The sequence below is a fragment of the Bombina bombina genome, chromosome 2, assembly GCF_027579735.1.
Source record: "Bombina bombina isolate aBomBom1 chromosome 2, aBomBom1.pri, whole genome shotgun sequence".
Taxonomy (NCBI): Eukaryota; Metazoa; Chordata; class Amphibia; order Anura; family Bombinatoridae; genus Bombina; species Bombina bombina.
This window is the reverse complement of record NC_069500.1, coordinates 1,320,938,229-1,320,957,307: the sequence shown is the minus strand read 5'-3', so window position 1 is coordinate 1,320,957,307 and position 19,079 is coordinate 1,320,938,229. Positions and strand designations below refer to the sequence as shown.

Below are 19,079 nucleotides of genomic sequence, written 5' to 3'. Positions count from 1 at the left end.
CAATCTATTACAGTCAAAATTGTATTTTTTTTTTTAATTTACACTACTGTTACACCAGATATGAGTTGCACTGGGGTGACACTGTGCCCTGGCAGGCAGGCACTGAAACGCACATGTGTGAAGGAAACTGACTGCTATTATTTAACACAGTCAAAAAAGTGTTTTTTTTTTTAAATTCTACACTACTGTTACACCAGATATGAGTTGAACTAGGGTGACACTGTGCCCTGGCAGGCAGGCACTGAAACGCACACGTGTGAAGGAAACTGACTGCTATTATTTAACACAGTCAAAAAAGTGTTGTTTTTTTTTAAATCTACACTACTGTTACACCAGATATGAGTTGCACTGGGGTGACACTGTGCCCTGGCAGGCAGGCACTGAAACACACACATGTGAAGGAAACTGACTGCTATTATTTAACACAGTCAAAAAAGTGTTGTTTTTTTTTTTAAATGTACACTTCTGTTACACCAGATATGAGTTGCACTGGGGTGACACTGTGCCCTGCCAGGCAGGCACTGAAATGCACACGTGTGAAGGAAACTGACTGCTATTATTTAACAAAGTCAAAAAAGTGTTGTTTTTTTTAAATCTACACTACTATTACACCAGATATGAGTTGCACTGGGGTGACACTGTGCCCTGGCAGGCAGGCACTTAAACGCACACGTGTGAAGGAAACTGACTGCTATTATTTAACACAGTCAAAAGTGTTGTTTTTTTTTAAAATCTACACTACTGTTACACCAGATATGAGTGGTGGCACTGGGGGAGACACTGTGCCCTGGCAGGCAGGCAGGCACTGAAACGCACACGTGTGAAGGAAACTGACTGCTATTATTTAACACAGTCAAGAAAGTGTTTTTTTTTTTAAATCTACACTACTGTTACACCAGATATGAGTGGTGGCACTGGGGTGACACTGTGCCCTGGCAGGCAGGCACTGAAACGCACACGTGTGAAGGAAACTGACTGCTATTATTTAACACAGTCAAAAAAGTGTTGTTTTTTTTAAATGTACACTACTGTTACACCAGATATGAGTTGCCCTGGGGTGACACTGTGCCCTGGCAGGCAGGCACTGAAACGCACACGTGTGAAGGAAACTGACTGCTATTATTTAAAACAGCCAAAAAAAGTGTTGTTTTTTTAAATCTACACTACTGTTACACCAGACATGAGTTGCACTGGGGTGACACTGTGCCCTGGCAGGCATGCACTGAAACGCACACGTGTGAAGGAAACTGACTGCTATTATTTAACACAGTCAAAAAAGTGTTGTTTTTTTTAAATCTACACTACTGTTACACCAGATATGAGTTGCACTGGGGTGACACTGTGCCCTGGCAGGCAGGCACTGAAACGCACACGTGTGAAGGAAACTGACTGCTATTATTTAACACAGTTAAAAAAGTGTTGTTTTTTTTTAATTCTACACTACTGTTACACCAGATATGAGTTGCACTGGGGTGACACTATGCCCTGGCAGGCAGGCAGGCACTGAAACGCACACGTGTGAAGGAAACTGACTGCTATTATTTAACACAGTCAAAAAAGTGTTGTTTTTTTAAATCTACACTACTGTTACACCAGATATGAGTTGCACTGGGGTGACACTGTGCCCTGGCAGGCAGGCACTGAAACGCACACGTGTGAAGGAAACTGACTGCTATTATTTAACACAGTCAAAAAAGTGTTGTTTTTTTTAAATCTACACTACTGTTACACCAGATATGAGTGGTGGCACTGGGCAAGTGGGCACAGTATACGCTGTGAGCCTGACACACACGCTGGCAGGCAGGCAACTGCAATTAGATTACACAGGGGAAAAAAAGCAGCCCTAAAAAGGGCTTTTTCGGGTTCTGTCCTTACAGCAGAGATCAGATGAGTCCTTCAGGACTGTAGTGGACACTGAATACACTAGCCTAGCTATCGATTTCCCTATTAATCAGCAGCAGCTACACTGTCCCTCCTCTCCCTAAGAATGCAGCTTCCGAATGAATCTAAAATGGATGCTGTCCAGGAGGTAGGAGGGTCTGGGAGGGAGGGTCTGCTGCTGATTGGCTGGAATGTGCCTGCTGACTGTGAGGTACAGGGTCAAAGTATTACTCAACGATGACGAATAGGGGCGGATCGAACATTGCATATGTTCGCCCGCCGCGGCGAACGCAAACATGTTATGTTCACTGGGAACTATTCGACGGCGAACTATTCGCGACATCACTAGTCATCAACATAATAAGCATATAATAGACAGAACACTCCCCGCCTGGTATAAACATATACCACTATTACATGATCTATAAATTATTATTAAATTCAACCAGATAACTCTTTACTTTGAAAAAGAACAATTAAATCTGACACAGGTCTAAGGTATACTTTAGCAGTCCCTTGTTTAATGATTTTGACCTCTACTTTGCGAATTTTACCATCACCACTAGGAATGGTTTTTACAATAAGACCCATTTGCCATTCATTGCGCTTTACTTGAGAGTCTTTCAACAATACAAGATCTCCTTCTTGAACATTTGGTTTCTCCTTCCATTTTCTATATTTCCATGTTAGGATACATTTGATAGTCACTGTTTCTGCTTGCATGAAATCTAAGGAGTAGCATAACCCTTTGCAGCAATGCCAGCCTGTACATAACTCCTTTTGTGTGCTGTTGGAAAATGACTTGGCAATGAGAATAAGTGTTGCTATACCTCTCACAAGAGACTTCCACTTTGAGAACCTGAGAAATCTATGTGAGTCTAGCTGGCGTTCATACACTTCAGTTATTAAAGCTGTCACTTCAGGCCTGATCTCACTGTCAGAATCTGGTTCAATGAGTTCAAATACTTTAGTTTAAGATTGATCACCTGTATCTGCCTGATGTAAGAAATCTGGGCTTGAGAACCAGTTGGTATGTTTTAGGTGAGCTGCCTGAATTGGTCTAGTACCATGATCTGCTGGATTTTGACTGGTGTTAATATAATGCTACTGATCTGGATTAGTAGATTTTCTAATACGAATTATTCTGTTTGAGACATGTACATTAAATCTCCTACAAGTATTGTGATTGTAACCTAACACAATTTTGATGTCAGTGTAATATTTAACTGCATAAAGTTCAATGTCCATTTCTTCAATAATAAGTTCAGCTAGCTCAACTGACAAAACAGCTGCACATAATTCTAGACGTGGCACTGTATGGGCTGGTCTTGGAGCTAGTTTAGATTTGCCCATAATAAAGCCTACATGACATTGACCACTACTGTCTATGACTCTGAGATATGCCACAGCTGCTATCGCTACAGTAGAAGCATCAGAAAAAACACATACCTCCTTTCTCACTGTGGATGATTGTGACAACGGCACATAGGGTCTGGGAATACTGAGGTCTTCAAGATGGATCAGGTCTTCTGTCCATGCTCTCCATTGAGCTTCTCTATTTGGTAAGAGTGGGGAATCCCAGTCACATTGATCTGTTGAGAGTTCTCTGACTAAAGATTTACCTTGCATAGTGATTGGAGATGCACACCCAAGTGGGTCATAAAGACTGTTTACTGTAGCCAGGATACCCCTCCGTGTGAAAGGTTTTACCTCTTTAGACACTTGAAAGGTGAAACTGTCAGTCTGTAAGTTCCAACTTACTCCTAAGCTCCTTTGGAGGGGTAGAGGATCGACACCTAAAACAAGGTCCTTTAGATCTTTAGCTCTGTCATCTGCAGGCAATGCTTCCATTACTGGACTTCTGTTGGATGCCACTTTGTGTAGCTTGAGATTTGATCCTGCGAGCATGTCCTTAGCTCTCTGCAGGAGACTGACTGCTTCAGCTTCAGTAGGCACAGATGTGAGTCCATCATCTACATAGAAATTCCTCAAGATAAACTGTTCTACATCTTCACCATACTCACTCTTTCCTTGCTTTGCTATTTGTCTTAGACCATAAATGGCTATGGCTGGGGAAGGGCTGTTCGCAAAGACATGTACCTTCATCCTGAACTCTGTAATTTCTTTGTTAAGGTCATTGTCACGAAACCAAAGAAATCTCAAATAGTTACAGTGATCTTCTCTAACCATGAAACAGTAAAACATTTGTTGTACATCAGTGGTAATTGCAACTTGCTCTTTGCGGAAATGTAAAAGGACACCTAGTAGTGTATTATTTAAATCAGGCCCACTGAGGAGTGTGTCATTCAGTGAGATGCCTTCAAACTGAGCACTTGAATTAAAAACTACTCTGATCTGTCCTGGCTTCTGAGGGTGATAGACACCAAAGATTGGTAGGTACCAACACTCCTCACCTGGTTCCAATGGTGGGGCAGGTTCCACTTGGTCATGGTCAAAGATCTTTTGCATAAAGTTAACAAACTGTTCCTTCATTTCAGGTTTTTTCACAAAGGAACGCTGTAGAGCAAGTAGTCTTTTCTGGGCTTGCTCTAAGTTGTTTGGTAGTCTAAGACGAGGTGAGTGAAATGGTAGGGGTGCTACCCAGTAATTTGCTTCATCAATAAACATCTCTTTTTCAACTACATCAAGGAACATACCATCTTGAATAGACATAGCAGGTTTGTCATCGTTTGGAGTAGTAACAAACACATTATCATCTAAACTGCCCACATTGTGAGTTGCATTTCCTAAATAACACAATGAAAGGGTGTATGGCTGTTGTTTACAAGCATTAAAGGTCTCTTTTACCTGTATATAGCTAGGGCATGGGCTGAACAGAGAAGTGCGTCCACTAGGCAGCACATTTGTCTTGAAAGAGTTCACATCTGCTGGTCTATGAGCTCCTCCTAAGCATACTTCCCCAACTATGACCCAACCTAAATCTAAATGTTGTGCATAAGGACTGTTATGAGGCCCAGTAATCTGCTCACATACTTTGTGCACCTTCAGAATGTCTCTTCCTAACAAGAGAAGTATTTGTATGTTAGGGTCAAGTGCTGGGATCTTGTCTGTTAATGATTTCAGATGAGGGAAATGCTGTGTAATCTCAGGTGTTGGAATTTCTGTCCTGTCATCAGGTATCATGTCACATTCAATGAGTGTGGGGAGTTTTATGTGTGTTTTCCCATCAATAGACTGAACAGTGAAGTTGGATAATCTACGCCATGTTTTCTCTGTAATGCCTGAGCATGTTCTTAGAGTGTAGGAAAATGTTTCACCACTAATGTTAAACACATCAAAAAACTCTGATTTGGCTAAAGAACGGTTACTTTGATCATCTAACACTGCATACATCTTTACAGAACAGTCAGGTTTATTAGAGGGATATACAGTCATTAAACAAATCTTGGAACATGATCTGGGCCTTGTCCCTTTCCCGCATAACTCTGTACACTTGGATACAATAGTGGGTGGAGTAGCTTCCTCTTGCTCCCCGCCTTGCTCTCCCTTTGGTAAAGGAGTCTCTACTGCCCAGGGAGCTGGACCTGGATGCAAAGCTGAAGTATGCTGGTAACTGTTGCATTCTCTGCATCTTATGTTATTTTTGCAGTCTTTGGCAATGTGTCTGGTGGAGGCACCTAAAGCAGATAGAATTCTCTTTCAGGTAAGCTTTACGTTTATCAATGTGCTTGCTTCTGAACCCACGACACTTTGACAGTGGGTGTGGTTTATTATGAATTGGACATGGACTGTCTGGTTCCATGGATTTTCTTGCAGGGCTGTTCACTTGTAGAGTTGCATTAGTAGCTGACACTTCTGTCTTTCTTACTGACACTATTGGTCTGTTGCTGTACCTTGTTCCTGTCTTCTCTGTATTTACTTGAACTTGGTTGCTGCATGTTGAGAATATGAAGCTTCGATCATTTCTGGTCTTTGCTTGGTTGACAATAAATCTGGTGAAGAAACTGAATGGTGGAAAGGAGACATGATGGTCTTCTTTGTACTTGGAACCTTGAAAAATCCACTTTTCTTGCAGGCTATATGGCAGTTTTTTAATAATTGATTTGATGCCACGAGCTGTGTCTAGGTATGCCAGTCCTGGCAAATAGCCTCCTGCCTTAGGGCATTCACCTCCAACAACATGTCACCAAGTTCTCTTAACTTTATGTTGTCTTTGTTTGAGATTTTGGGGAAGTTTTCTAGCTTCTTTAACAGTGCATTCTCAATAGCTTCAGGGCTGCCATAACATTCTTCTAGTCTCTGCCATACCATTTTAACTCCATCAATTGGGTTATGAACATGCACTGACCTGATTCTCTTAGCCTGTTGAGATGACTCTGGACCAAGCCACTTAGTCAAAAGATCTAGCTCTTCTCTGGCTGTAAGATTAAGATCTCTGGTGACACCTTTGAATGATGTCTTCCATGCCCAGTAGTTCTCTGGTCGATCACCAAATGTTAGTAGCCCTGTACTCACTAACTCTCGACGAATCAGGTGCTTTGCTAGGTCAGTAGTCTCTGAAGTTCCTAATGTACTATTTCTGAGAGGGGATATGTGAGAGTCCGTAATGTGATGGATGTTGTGGATCAGTGTAGCCTCTGCTTTCTTGAAAGCGCACCCTTGGTGTTGAGACATTTGCAGTGTCAGTCTGGGAAGGAGGGTGCAAGTCAGTAACACTTGGAGTAGACTGTAAATATGTTGAGTCAGGAAACTGTGGTATTATGCTGGACATAGTTTGGATAGGAGCATGCTCTGTTTTATCTTGGTCCAGAGCATGGTTCTGTACATACTCACGAGTCCTTTGTACTGAATCATGGGTAGTTATTTCTGCAAAATCTTGAAGTGGTTCCTCTTCAAGTTCAGCTGCTGCTTCATAGACTGCTGCTTCTGCAGATGCTGCAACTGCTGCCCTTTGAATCTTTAGCACATGCATATCAGCTTCACACCTAGCTGCCTCTGCTTCTAGTGCTGCTTTCTGCTTTATCATGTCTGCTTCTTTTTCAGCATAAGAAATTTGTGCCTGGGCTGCTTGCGCTTTAGCATGGGCTCTGAGTCCTGCAGAACTGACTGATTATCTGCTGGAGCGCATGGAATATTTAGAGCCAGAGGCATAGGATCTGGTCTCTAAAGTTTGCTGCGTCATATCAAAACTCTTATCTTGGTTCATAATGATCAGGTTAAAGTAGCACAATATTTTAAATGCAGTTCTTGTGCAAATTATTTTTGCTGCCTTTCACTTTAAATTGATGGTCTTGTATGTTTACTTGTTATTTACTGCTTTTTACTTTAAAATGCAGCCTTTGTATCTTGCATGCTATTGCTTCTCACTTTACAATGCAGATCTGTATCTTCCCTTGATATAGCATGCCTTTTTACTATACAATGCAGCTCTGTATCTTGCCTTGATATAGCATGCCTTTTTACTGTACTGTCCTCACTAACTGATAGCTAGACAGCTAGTTAACAAACCAGACAGAAATAACTTTGTGTTTATTCCAAACTGATTTTACTTCTGAATAGTTATTTTGTAAAACTGCAATACAATAAGAAAAGTTGAAATTACAATATGTACTTACACATGGTGTTTGGAATACATACAATAATACATGTTTCTAACACAGAGAGCTTACATTTAAACCTTAAAGCAAATAGCAATGCAATTCAAATGCGCAATGAACTCTTAGCAAACAATAAATAACTTACAGGCATATGTATATTTAGAGGCAAATATGAAGAGCTGATTTCCATGCTTCTTGAAGCTAAGATGGCTGCTGAGAAACTGAAAGTAAAACTTTTTATTAACACTTCCTGTTTCCTTCTTGAGAGGAACCAAGCTGTAATTGCAACATGAAACCACCAGATGTCATCAACATAATAAGCATATAATAGACAGAACAGCTACCTTTCTGTGTGCGTCAAACCTAGGAAAAGAGTAATATCACCAGCGCCATAAATGTAACCAACCAAGCTCCTAGTAGCAAGATCTCTCAACCAGATCTCAAATATAAATCAATGAGTAGTGATATAGGAGCGCTAACAAACCCTTTAGTGGGGTTCCTAGCTAGGTGGAGTCAACGGGGTGACCAATAACAACTATGTAGAATATAGTTTAAAAAGGATGAGAGTATATAGTCTATAAAAAATGTTTATTCTAGATCCTAGACATCTAATATGGTGATAAAAGACAATTGTATACAATTAATGTCCTAACAAAATTCTAAAAATCCTAAACATGAATACCTTACAGACGGCTAAAAACATAAAATGGATAAAATGTATACTATTTAACTGGGAGTCCTTCCGGATCTCTATGGAAAAAAACATGTCCTATGCAGACTTCAATATATCATAGGATAGGATATGTATCGGCTATATATAAACCTTAGGTCTGGTGGCCTAGTTACGATACAATAGTCCTATGTACAATATCTTATACAATGTCTACAAATTCAAATAAAATGCAGCAATTGAATAGATAAATAACATATGGTGCAACCAATAAGGTTATGAATGTGATGCAAAAACAAAATATGCAGATACAAATATAAATAAAAAAATTGCACAAAAATGGCACAATAAAATATATATAAAAAAAATAGAATAACGATGTTTGGTCCAATTATAATTTGTCCAATTTTGTGTCAGATTAGGGGTGTTTAGATGTGGGGTATATTTTAGGTTGTGAGGTTTTTTTTTTTTTTTTTTTTTAAATGTTCCTTTACTAAGAAGAGTAGTACAAAAAATAGACAAATAAACAAAGAACCAACACAAGTTACAATATACTCATTGTATCCCAGGATGAGGATATAAACAAAACAAATTAGTCATGACAACATTAAATAGACATCGCAATAATTTTGGTGAATGGGCATTAATGACGACTACAACTGCTTGATTTATATCTCCCTATAGTATGCATTGTGATATTAGGTCCTATCAGCTAAAAACACAAAGTCTTATAAAATATAAATGCTCAATTTATCCTTATACCTGGATTATATTTTGCCCGTTATGTTTTATAAAGTTACAGTATTCTTCCCATATAAAGTTTATGTTTAAGAACTCATCCAATCTTTTCGTAATAGTATAATGGTATCTTTCCATTGACAAAGTATAAGTAACTAAGGAGCGCCATTCTGTGACTGAGGGAACCTCTGTTGTTTTCCATTTCCTAGGGATCAGTCTCCTAGCACAATTGAGCATAAGGATCAGTAGTCTTTGTCTTATTTTACATTTTATTTTGGGTAAATTAGTAAATAAAAATATGGTAGGGTCTAAAGGGATTTCAATGCTAATTGCTTGTTTAACCGCCACTTGTATTTCCCTCCAATAATGGCTAATGTACGGGCAGGTCCACCATATATGTTGATATTCTCCCTCCCCCCCGCATGTCCTCCAACATTTATTATCTCTAAGATTATACATAGCAGCTAATCTGGTTGGGGTATAGTACCATCTGTACAATAGCTTTAAATTCGATTCTAGTTGTGCTATGGATAAAGTGTGTGTGCTCATATTACTGAAAATTCTTGCCCACTTGTCTGAGGATAGGTTGGTTTGAAAATCATCTATCCATTTAGTTGTATAAGACGGAAGATTTCTGGAGTGATGTAGGTTGTGAGGTTTTAACGCTAATTTTTCTTTTCCCCATAGACATCAATGGTGCTGCGTTACGGAGCTTTTCATTCCACGATCGCAGGTGTTAGGCTTTTTTTTTTTTGTCGGCTCTCCCCATTGATGTCTATGGGGAAATCGTGCACTAGCACGTCAAAGCAGCACTTGATTTTGGTGCGGTATGGAGCTTAACACCACCATATCGCCCACACAAGCCTGCTTTTTGTAAACCTGTAATAGCAGCGCTATAGGGAGGTGAAATAATGTTGCTTTTGTGGTGGTCGTTAATTTCCCTATAGTGCTCAAAACTCGTAATCTGGCTGTAAAATAGCTATAATGGTTCATTTCTGCATGACATAATGTACCAAAGTTATAGCTCTACAAAACATAGCATATCAGTGGTGGTTCTGCATAATGGACCAAACAGTAGTGACAATATATAAAATGCACAAACCAGGAGACAAGATGACCCGATTTCTCTTTCACCATTATACGTAGACTGATACTAGCATTTCTAACAGGAAAAAATAATTATACTGCATAATTATGCCAAGTATCTATACATTGAAACAGAACATGTTGTGCGGAATAATTATTATGACCATCTATCTATACACTTTAATCTATATGTATGCATGTAGAGTAAACAGATAAAAGATGTGGTACTGCACAATTATGCTTTTAGAAAGATAGTCATATAGATATATAAATATGAAGGGGCTTCACAGTGAGATATTTGAGCCAGATGCTTCCAGACGTTCTGACTGAACTACACTCTTTATGTTTCAGGTGAGTCTCCTCCCATTCTATCCATTATTAGACCACATTTGGCCCCATACTATATACAGTATATATATATATATATAAGGTGATCTAATAGTATTTAATAAGAATGACACTGACATAATCACATTTCACTTAAAGGTACCGTCTATTTGATTTTTTTTTATTGTTTAAAAAGATAGAGAACGCCTTTAATACAAATTTCCCAGCTTAGCACAAGCAACATTGTTATATTAATTTACCTTTTAACCTCTAAGCCTCTAAATCTCTGCCTGTTTCTAAGCCCCTGCAGGCCACGTCATCTAATTTTGGGATAGATTTTGTGCTACTGATTCTGCATTAACTTTGCTAGACGGAAGCTTTTTGCGTGTGTTGGGTTGCGCTTGTATTGCGAATTGGAAGTAAAATGTTTGCGCATGAGCGCAACTTTACGCATGCAAAAAGATAGACTTTGCGAAGTTGTGAACACGTAAACGTACTCCCTCATAGACTTCAATGGAGTGCGCAAACTGAAAAAAACCTAACACTCATAATCACACGCTAACCCGCATTTCAATAAAGCCCTGACTCTAATATCACCATAAACCACCACAATCACGACTGTAATAAATTCCCTATACTATTAACCCCTAAACTACCACAACTCCCACCACAAATTACCCCGTTACACTATTAATCCCTAAACCCCCACATAGCCCACTTCTATAAACTGCCTAACCTATTACCCCTCTAACTACCACAACTACCATGGCATACTACCACCTAACTTATAAACCCCCTAACCAACACAACCCCCATCACAAACTACCCCCTAAACAGAGCAATCTTGTAATCTAACCCTTTATTAGCTTGCCATAGCCAAACAGTGCTAGTTCATGTGTTCCATGTGTTCCATATAGATAACATTGTGCTCACCCCTGTGAAGTTACGCATAAACCAGCACTAATTGACTAAAATGCTAATTTGTAAAAAGCACAGAAATAAGGGGGCAGTTTGCAGAGGCTTCGATGCAAGGTAAAAATAATATTAATGTAACTGTGTTGGTTATGCAAAACTGGGAAATGGGTAATAAAGATATTATCTTATTATCTATCTTTTTAAATGATAACAATTTTCAAGTAGACTGTCCCTTTTAATGTAAGCTAAATGAGAAATTTCAAATACACACTTGTTACCAAAATATCAGTATCGGACATTTAAACATTTAACAGTAAGGGAGCTGCACAGTGAATCAAATGTACGAAAAGGAAGTAATTGCTGGTTTTCAGGGGGGGAAAAGTACTGATATCAAATGTTGTAATTCTCTTGAAATACATACAGTGTATAAAATAAATTAGTCTTTAACTTCAATAGTTCATCCCTTTAGCAACATTTTACTGAGCGGATAATGTTTCAGATTGATGAGTAGATATCCTCATGTACCAATGCTGTAGTCTTGTCTAGTGAGCACTAACAGATTACATTTTTTTAGTAAAAGCAGGATTATATCACATGTACACCATGTCAGCTGTGAGGGTGTTAATTGATTACACAAATAATATGCTTTATCTCATTTTCTTAATGGTGTCAAGTACCTGAACATTTCTATGTAGCATTATATAGTATGCTGGCTATGTATGGAACAATGTCAGTGCATTTATTGTTTTGTGCTGCCCTAGGCACTGGGAAGACTGCTGTTCCCTACCTACTTTAGTTCTCTCTGATTCATTGAAGGATAAAGCAAACTCATTTAATCACCAATTCCTTAATTTGTAATATGATTAATAAATACAATTGCATGAGAATACATTTGTGGGGAGATATGATACCATAGAACTAACTCTCAAAAAGTATTACGTTTCCTCTATCCTGCTGAACTATGTTTTAGGTCATATATTACATATATTTAGGGTCATTAAATTCAATAGAAATGCTTATTCAACAAAATCACAATAAAAAGACAATGCAGAAATTTGAACTTTCTTCCATTTCCTTGGACCCAGTATGATATGACAGCCATTAGTAAACCACAGACTCATATGTATATACACAGTGAACTCTTGCACATGTTTAATCTTAGTTTAATAAAAAGGGGAACAAGTATTTTTTTTTTTTAAACCATAAAACCTGAACTTAAATTATGCACAGTCATTAGAATGTTTATTTATAATTGCAGTGGAGTGTCTGTATATTTTAAAAAATGTAATGATCAAATTACTGAAAATTATATAAAATGTGTTGCACTCATCATGAATTGCTATTAATAAAAAAAAAATTTTTTTAAAAATGCAGTCAAATATATTAGGTATTCATAGAAAACATTATTGCTGAATTTGTTTTACTACATTTTGCTGTGATGTCATTCACTAAATTAAGCATTTTTATTAATTCTGCTGCAGTTCTTCTTATGGATTAGAATAGTTTAGAACAAGTTACAAATTGCCAAAGTTGCCCAAGATTGTTCACATAGGAATTCTAATGAGCCATGGTATTTAAATATTGACTCCTAATGTTTAACCAAAATGTGTCATACATTCTTGTACATTCTAACATTACTCAGGAAGATGAAGGAGATTTCTGGGTGAAGTACAAATGACAGGAGGGGCAGGATCATGGGTGTTCTGTGTTTTCACGATGGTTGGGATCTATGCATTAAAGGGACACTAAACCCCAATTTTTTTTTCATGATTCAGATAGATCATGCAATTTTAAGCTACTTTCTAATTTACTCCTATTATGAATTTTTCTTCATTCTCTTGCTATCTTTATTTAAAAAGCAGGAATGTGATGCATAGGCGCCGGCCCATTTTTGGTTGAGAACCTTATGCTTGCTTATTGGTGGGTAAATGTAAGCCTCCAATAAGCAAGCACTATCCATGGTGCTGAATCTAAAAGGGGCTAGTTGCCCTGCTTTTAAAATAAAGTTAGCAAGAGAACGAAGACAAATTTATAATAGGAGTAAATCAGAAAGTTGCTTAAAATGTCATGCTCTATCTGAATCACAAAAGAAAAAAAATTAGGTTTAGAGTCCCTTTAAGGCAGCTGGTAAGGGATTTAAAGTATCAGCATATATTTCTTTTATAGTCTCCTTAAAATAATAATAAAATGATTACTAAACCCCATACATGCTCTCAGAACAAGATAAGGAGAACAAACAATCCATAATTTACTAACACAAGTACAGTATCTATGTATGTACCCTCTTTCAATGAGTTGTACCTACCTAAACAATAATAAATACCCTAAAAACCTGCACACCTGATATCACCAGTCAAATAACATCTTACTCGACAGTCAACACTTTACCTATACTGCTCCTATGTTGTGCCTATTCACTGCAGCACTTTAACTTGACATTCTAACTGCAACTAAAACCAACAAACCCAGATCTTTCCAACACTTGATTTGTCTGAGATATACAACACCCCACCTGACAAACCTCTTATAAATTACTCCTGTGTAATCTTGTTTCTGCTACAACACCTAGGCTTGAAATAGATCAACAATCCTGGTCACCATTTTCACCATAGGAAACTGGCTCTTCAGACTTGATTGAAAAACATTAACCAACTTCATGAGTTTTCTGTCTCACCCTATCTTTTAAGAATAACACCTTGAAACTGTTTAGATATTGGGTTACCCAGCTCCTGGTATATAAAAAAAAATCACAGAAATGTAATTCATTTTATATTGAAGTCTTTTTAAAGTGGATGGGAATTGTTCCCTAAAAAATTCTCATTAGCTGGAAAAATCAACTAAAGGGCCATTCCAGTGTGAAAAAAAATAAAAATAAAAATCAAGGTTTTATTCCTAGAACTCTGCTATTCTGCTCCAGCTGAGGATAGAGCTACTGATCGGAGCATACACAGCTATTTTGATTTGATCACCAGCTATTTCTGTAACTGTGGCGCAGGACCGCAAATTTGTATAAAACCACTTTTCTTAAACATATTGTAAAATAAAGAAATGTGTTAAAATATATGTTCTAACTAAACAGAGCATAGTATATTTGCACTAGAATGTTCTTTTGACTTTACGGGGTTATCCATAGACATGTAGACTCAAAGGCCATTTTTTAAATACAATTTGCAGCAGTAGTTGATCTCTTCTGATCTAATAAAAACATATAGAGTGTACTTAACATTGGTGAAATATATAATTTGTGTGAGATATCTAACGTGGAGATTATTACGTGATATTAATCTCATCTACATGCAGCTATTTTGGCATGCAGATATATTTAACAATTCATTTTTGATTTATGTCCCACACACTATGTTAAGATATAATAGTTTATCTGGAATACATGAAAGCTTAGATTGTAAACTCTCTAGGGGGCAGAGCTGTGTAATCCTTGTGCTATCCCTGTCTTGTTCATTTATTGTACCCCCTGCATTGCTATGCAGAGTATGTTGGCCTATTACATATAAAGATAATAATTATAACAATTACAACAATAATTTATTTTGAAAAGAAACAGTAGTATGGGGTAAAAAAACATTTTTATCAAATTTTACATTTATGAAATATTTACTCAAGTAAAACTACATAAGCTCTCAGCATGATAAATTAGAATGTGCAGCCTTTTCACACATTTATCAGAAGACTGATGACGGGATCCTATGCAATATGTTCAAATGGAGAAAAGAAATCTGCTGAGAGGAGATTTCTCATAGTGTCTCAATTTTAGTGAACTGGTCGTACCTTTGTTATTTAAGTTACTATAGACAGTCAACTACAAAATATTTGCCCCTGGCAGCTGGTTTCTGTGACCAGCCACAATGTACTGTATATATGATATAGGCACCAATGCTATGGATCATTACCCTTAACCACTACTGCCCAAATAACCCCACTGCAATTGATCCTAAATGCAAGCTTCTCTTTTGAGAATAAACCTCATTTTCAGTAGAGATTCCCCCACTAAAATAAATCATTACTGCAACCTCAGCAACACACCTCTAATGAATGACCTGATCCCCCCAAAAGTTGCTTTCCTAACCTCCCACACCACAGCTACACCTAAGGGCTGATCTCATCCCCCTGTGATCCCCACAATGCCCTATCAATAACTTCAGTAATAGCCTGCCTACTTGACAATAACCTTCTGAGAAATAAACTCCCAACATGTAACTCCACAAATGACACAAAAATGACAATATTGACAGTATAATTAATATCTGTTCACATGTGATCCAGCCCTGAATATGATTATATGAGTAAAAAATAAATCATGTCAAGTAAATCGCAATTTCAAATGCAAAGGTAAAATTTGATTTATGTATCTGTTTCAAACGTGGTCATACTGTATCAATTAGTCATGCAAAACCTTAGACAGTTATATAAAGAGGCAATGAAATAATACAAAGCCCATTTTTATTTAATCTCAGAATGTGATTTTCTATAAAATGTTTATTAATGAGTAGTAGAAAAATGTTTTCAATGTACATTTATTTGTTTTTACTTGTGTTTTTAACCACATTTCTTATAAGTTAACACTTAAAAAGTGTGTGTGTTTTCACTACACCAGAGAGACTGGATTTTATTTTGCAGAATTCAGAACCCTGACCGTGCAGACCAGGGCCCACACTTTTAGTTTTATAAATCTTATCCTCTTCCCTGTGGCAAATGAATGACAATTAATTAATCAATTAATATTTGCGGTTCAGCACTTATCAACCAATTAATGTGCAGAATGTAGGTAGGTCTGAATTCTGTATTCCCTGTGATACACACAAAGCTCTTTTGGGGAGTGGAAAACTACAATGTTTAGATTTAAATTAGAGGAAAAGCAGGCAAAATAAATAATGAAAGTGAATTGCAATTTTGTTTCACTGTGCACAATTAAACATTTTAAGGTGGATTAAAGCTATAAGCCTGTGTATAGCCACCCCCTCTATTTAGCTGGATATTTTTTAATGAAACCTATTTTGTTTTACTTACCTTGTTATGACATAAGGAGCAAAACACAGCACAAAGGATCCTATAAAAATACTAATTTTCTTTGTAGCTCTCTGTCTTCTTCTTTTCTGTTCACTGAGGCATCGTTGTTTCACACTGCAAAGTAAATTTGCTGTATGATTACATATAGAAGATCAATTAAGCATTTTCACAATATTTATTCAACAAGCAACAGGAAATATAAGTATAGATAACACCTCTACATCTTAAAGGGATAGGGAAGTCAAAATTAAACGTGCATGATTCAGATAGAACATGTCATTTTAAGTCACTTTTAAATTCACTTTTATTTTAAAATCTGCTTTGTTCTCTTAGTATCACTCGTTGAAAAGAAATACGCACATATCCTACACTAGTGGGAGCTAGCTACTGATTGGTGCCTGCACACACCTCTCTCTTGTGATGTGTCCAGCCAGCTGCCAGTAGTGCAATGTTGTTTCTTCAGCAAAGAATGAAGCAAATTTGAAAATGTTGGGGTTTTATGTCCCTTTAAATCAGCAGTATCTAATTTCACAATATGCATGTGCAGTATTTTATCCAGTAGAACTTCAAATAGAACCTTTTAGTGTCTACCAGGTATAAAAGTCTGATACAGCCAATACACTTAGTTTTTAACCCAACTGTTATATTTACTTGGTGATATAACATTACTATTCAGCAAAATAAAGTATTTTGTTATTTCATTAATGGATCATCTTAAATGAAGTGTGTGAGATTTCTATACATTTAATGATCATGCTATATCAAATGCCATAAAGAGATTTTAATTACTGAACAAAAGTATTTCCACTTTATTAAATTTAAAACATTTTTAACCTAAGGTTATATTTGCTAAGATGGAATTGTTTTCTCTATTTTCTTCTAAGAGGAAATATTTTCTAAAGTGGATAAAACCTAAATGGATAGATCCATTGCATATTCAATATAACATTTCTTTGGAAGGGATTTTTTGTTCACATTGAAAATAAAGCTTTTGTATTTATAAACATACCCTGACATTAACTATTTTCTAAAGGTGGTTTCTCTTTAGTTAGAGTATAATACCTAAATCATATTTCAGTTTTAGGAGCAAACGCAATAATCTGCAAAATCTTACAAGACCCATAAAATAATAGGAATCTGAGACAATTTTAACTCTATAATTGAATCTTCACCCTTTGTGCTGTAAATAAATGCTGTTTAAAATGTCTTTTTTGTACTATTCAGATACTAAATTAAAAAAAAATGTAGTATAAAGGGTACTATAAACTGATATTCAGTTTTTAATCATCATGAATTTAAATAATTGTACCTTTAAAAGATACAGCAAAAAAATAGCAGAGGGGTTTTGTGAAAACTAGGTCAGGGAATCCAGAACCATCTGATATTGCAAAGTATAATATTGTTGAATATATAAAGTACAATTTCAAGCCAAATAATGGAGTGGCATCTAGAAGAACTGAATAACTTAATTTTCTGACAGTGTTTTTACAATGTTCAACATATTTACATTTGTATTTGCATTATCTGAAGGTAAAAATAAATGTGTAGGCAGCTTCTGGCAGCATTTACTGTTTATAACTTGCTATGGTATAGTATAGTAGATAATTATGATAGCATTTCCATTTATATATATATATATACATACACACACATACACACACAGATACACAGATACAGAAGCACAGTATATATATTAAATATCATAGCTGAATTTCTAATATTAAATTATTACCTTGGATGGATGTCTACTAGCAAAACAAGAGTTTGCATTGTTATGATATCTATCCTTCTGCAATGGAAACGTGCCACTTTAAGTACCTTTAAATAAGTGAAGCACAATATAACCAGAGAAAGCATGAAACTGGCAGCATGGAAAATGATGGTAAATACAGCGAACCTCTGTATTTCAGCCCCTTCTTGAATATGTAGAGTGCACGAAGCATATATTGTACTGTAGTCCAACCATGATAAGAATAGTGATACCAAAGGGAATGTGAGGGACTGAAGCCAGGAATATCCCATCATAATCACAGCATCTTTGTACCTCATTTTACTGGTGTAACTCAGTGGAAAAACCACAGCAATCCATTTATCTATACTTAGTGCTGCCATACTTAACATGGCATTAGAAGTCAAAAAAGTTTCCAAGAATCCCACAGCTTTGCAGATGCAGTCGCCAAAGGGCTGCTGGTTTTTCAAGATAGCCAAAAAAGTGGAGGGCATGTTTAAGATTGTCAGCAGCAGGTTGCAGAGCGATAAATTTACTAGAAATATCCCGGATACCTGCTTTCTTATCTCTGAACTGTACAGGAAACATATCACCACTAACAAATTTGCCAACAAAGAAATGATGAACACTAAGATTAAGAAAATAGCCAGCAGAATCTCTGCCAATTGCATTTCTTAATATATATCCATTAGCTTGCTTTTCAAAGCAGTGGATGCTTTAGGAAACAAGGAAAATTGAAAGAATATACTTGTGTTCTACATTCTTTCTCTGAAGGTTGAAGTGTATTCCTGTGACATTTTCTTTTTTTTCCCTCATAAAGCAGATCTTGCCAGCAAGTGTCTATGCTCTGTCCAAGGTCCTGAATTCACAATCACAGCTGGAACAAGAGATTCAGTAGACCCATCAGATTCTGTATCCATCTCTCTCATGCAATAGCATTCTGTTCCAAGCCCCTCCCTGCCTCTCACAGTCTTTTCCTCTTTTGCTCAGTGAAGGTGGATTTTGTTTCATCTGCTGCTGTTTAGGAGTTAATAAAGAAAATGAAGCATATTAATATGCTCTGATAAAAAAAAAAAAGTATGATTTTATAGGAAATCACAAGCTTTTGGATAAGCACATTTAATTTTTGGAAGATCTCCAATAGTATCTT

The 19,079-nt window shown here is 36.8% G+C and overlaps 1 protein-coding gene across 1 annotated transcript in view; it reads right to left on the bottom strand.

Moving 5' to 3' along the window:
• Window positions 1-18,600, bottom strand: part of GPR78 (G protein-coupled receptor 78) — a 193,267-nt gene extending 174,667 nt beyond the window's left edge. The window contains exons 1-2 of the mRNA XM_053700906.1: window positions 17,933-18,600; window positions 16,201-16,314 (exon numbers count right to left, since the gene is read on the bottom strand). Coding sequence (XP_053556881.1) covers window positions 16,201-16,314; window positions 17,933-18,600 — 782 coding nt within the window. The remainder of the gene's footprint in view (window positions 1-16,200; window positions 16,315-17,932) is intronic.
• Between the last annotated feature and the right edge of the window lie 479 nt (window positions 18,601-19,079).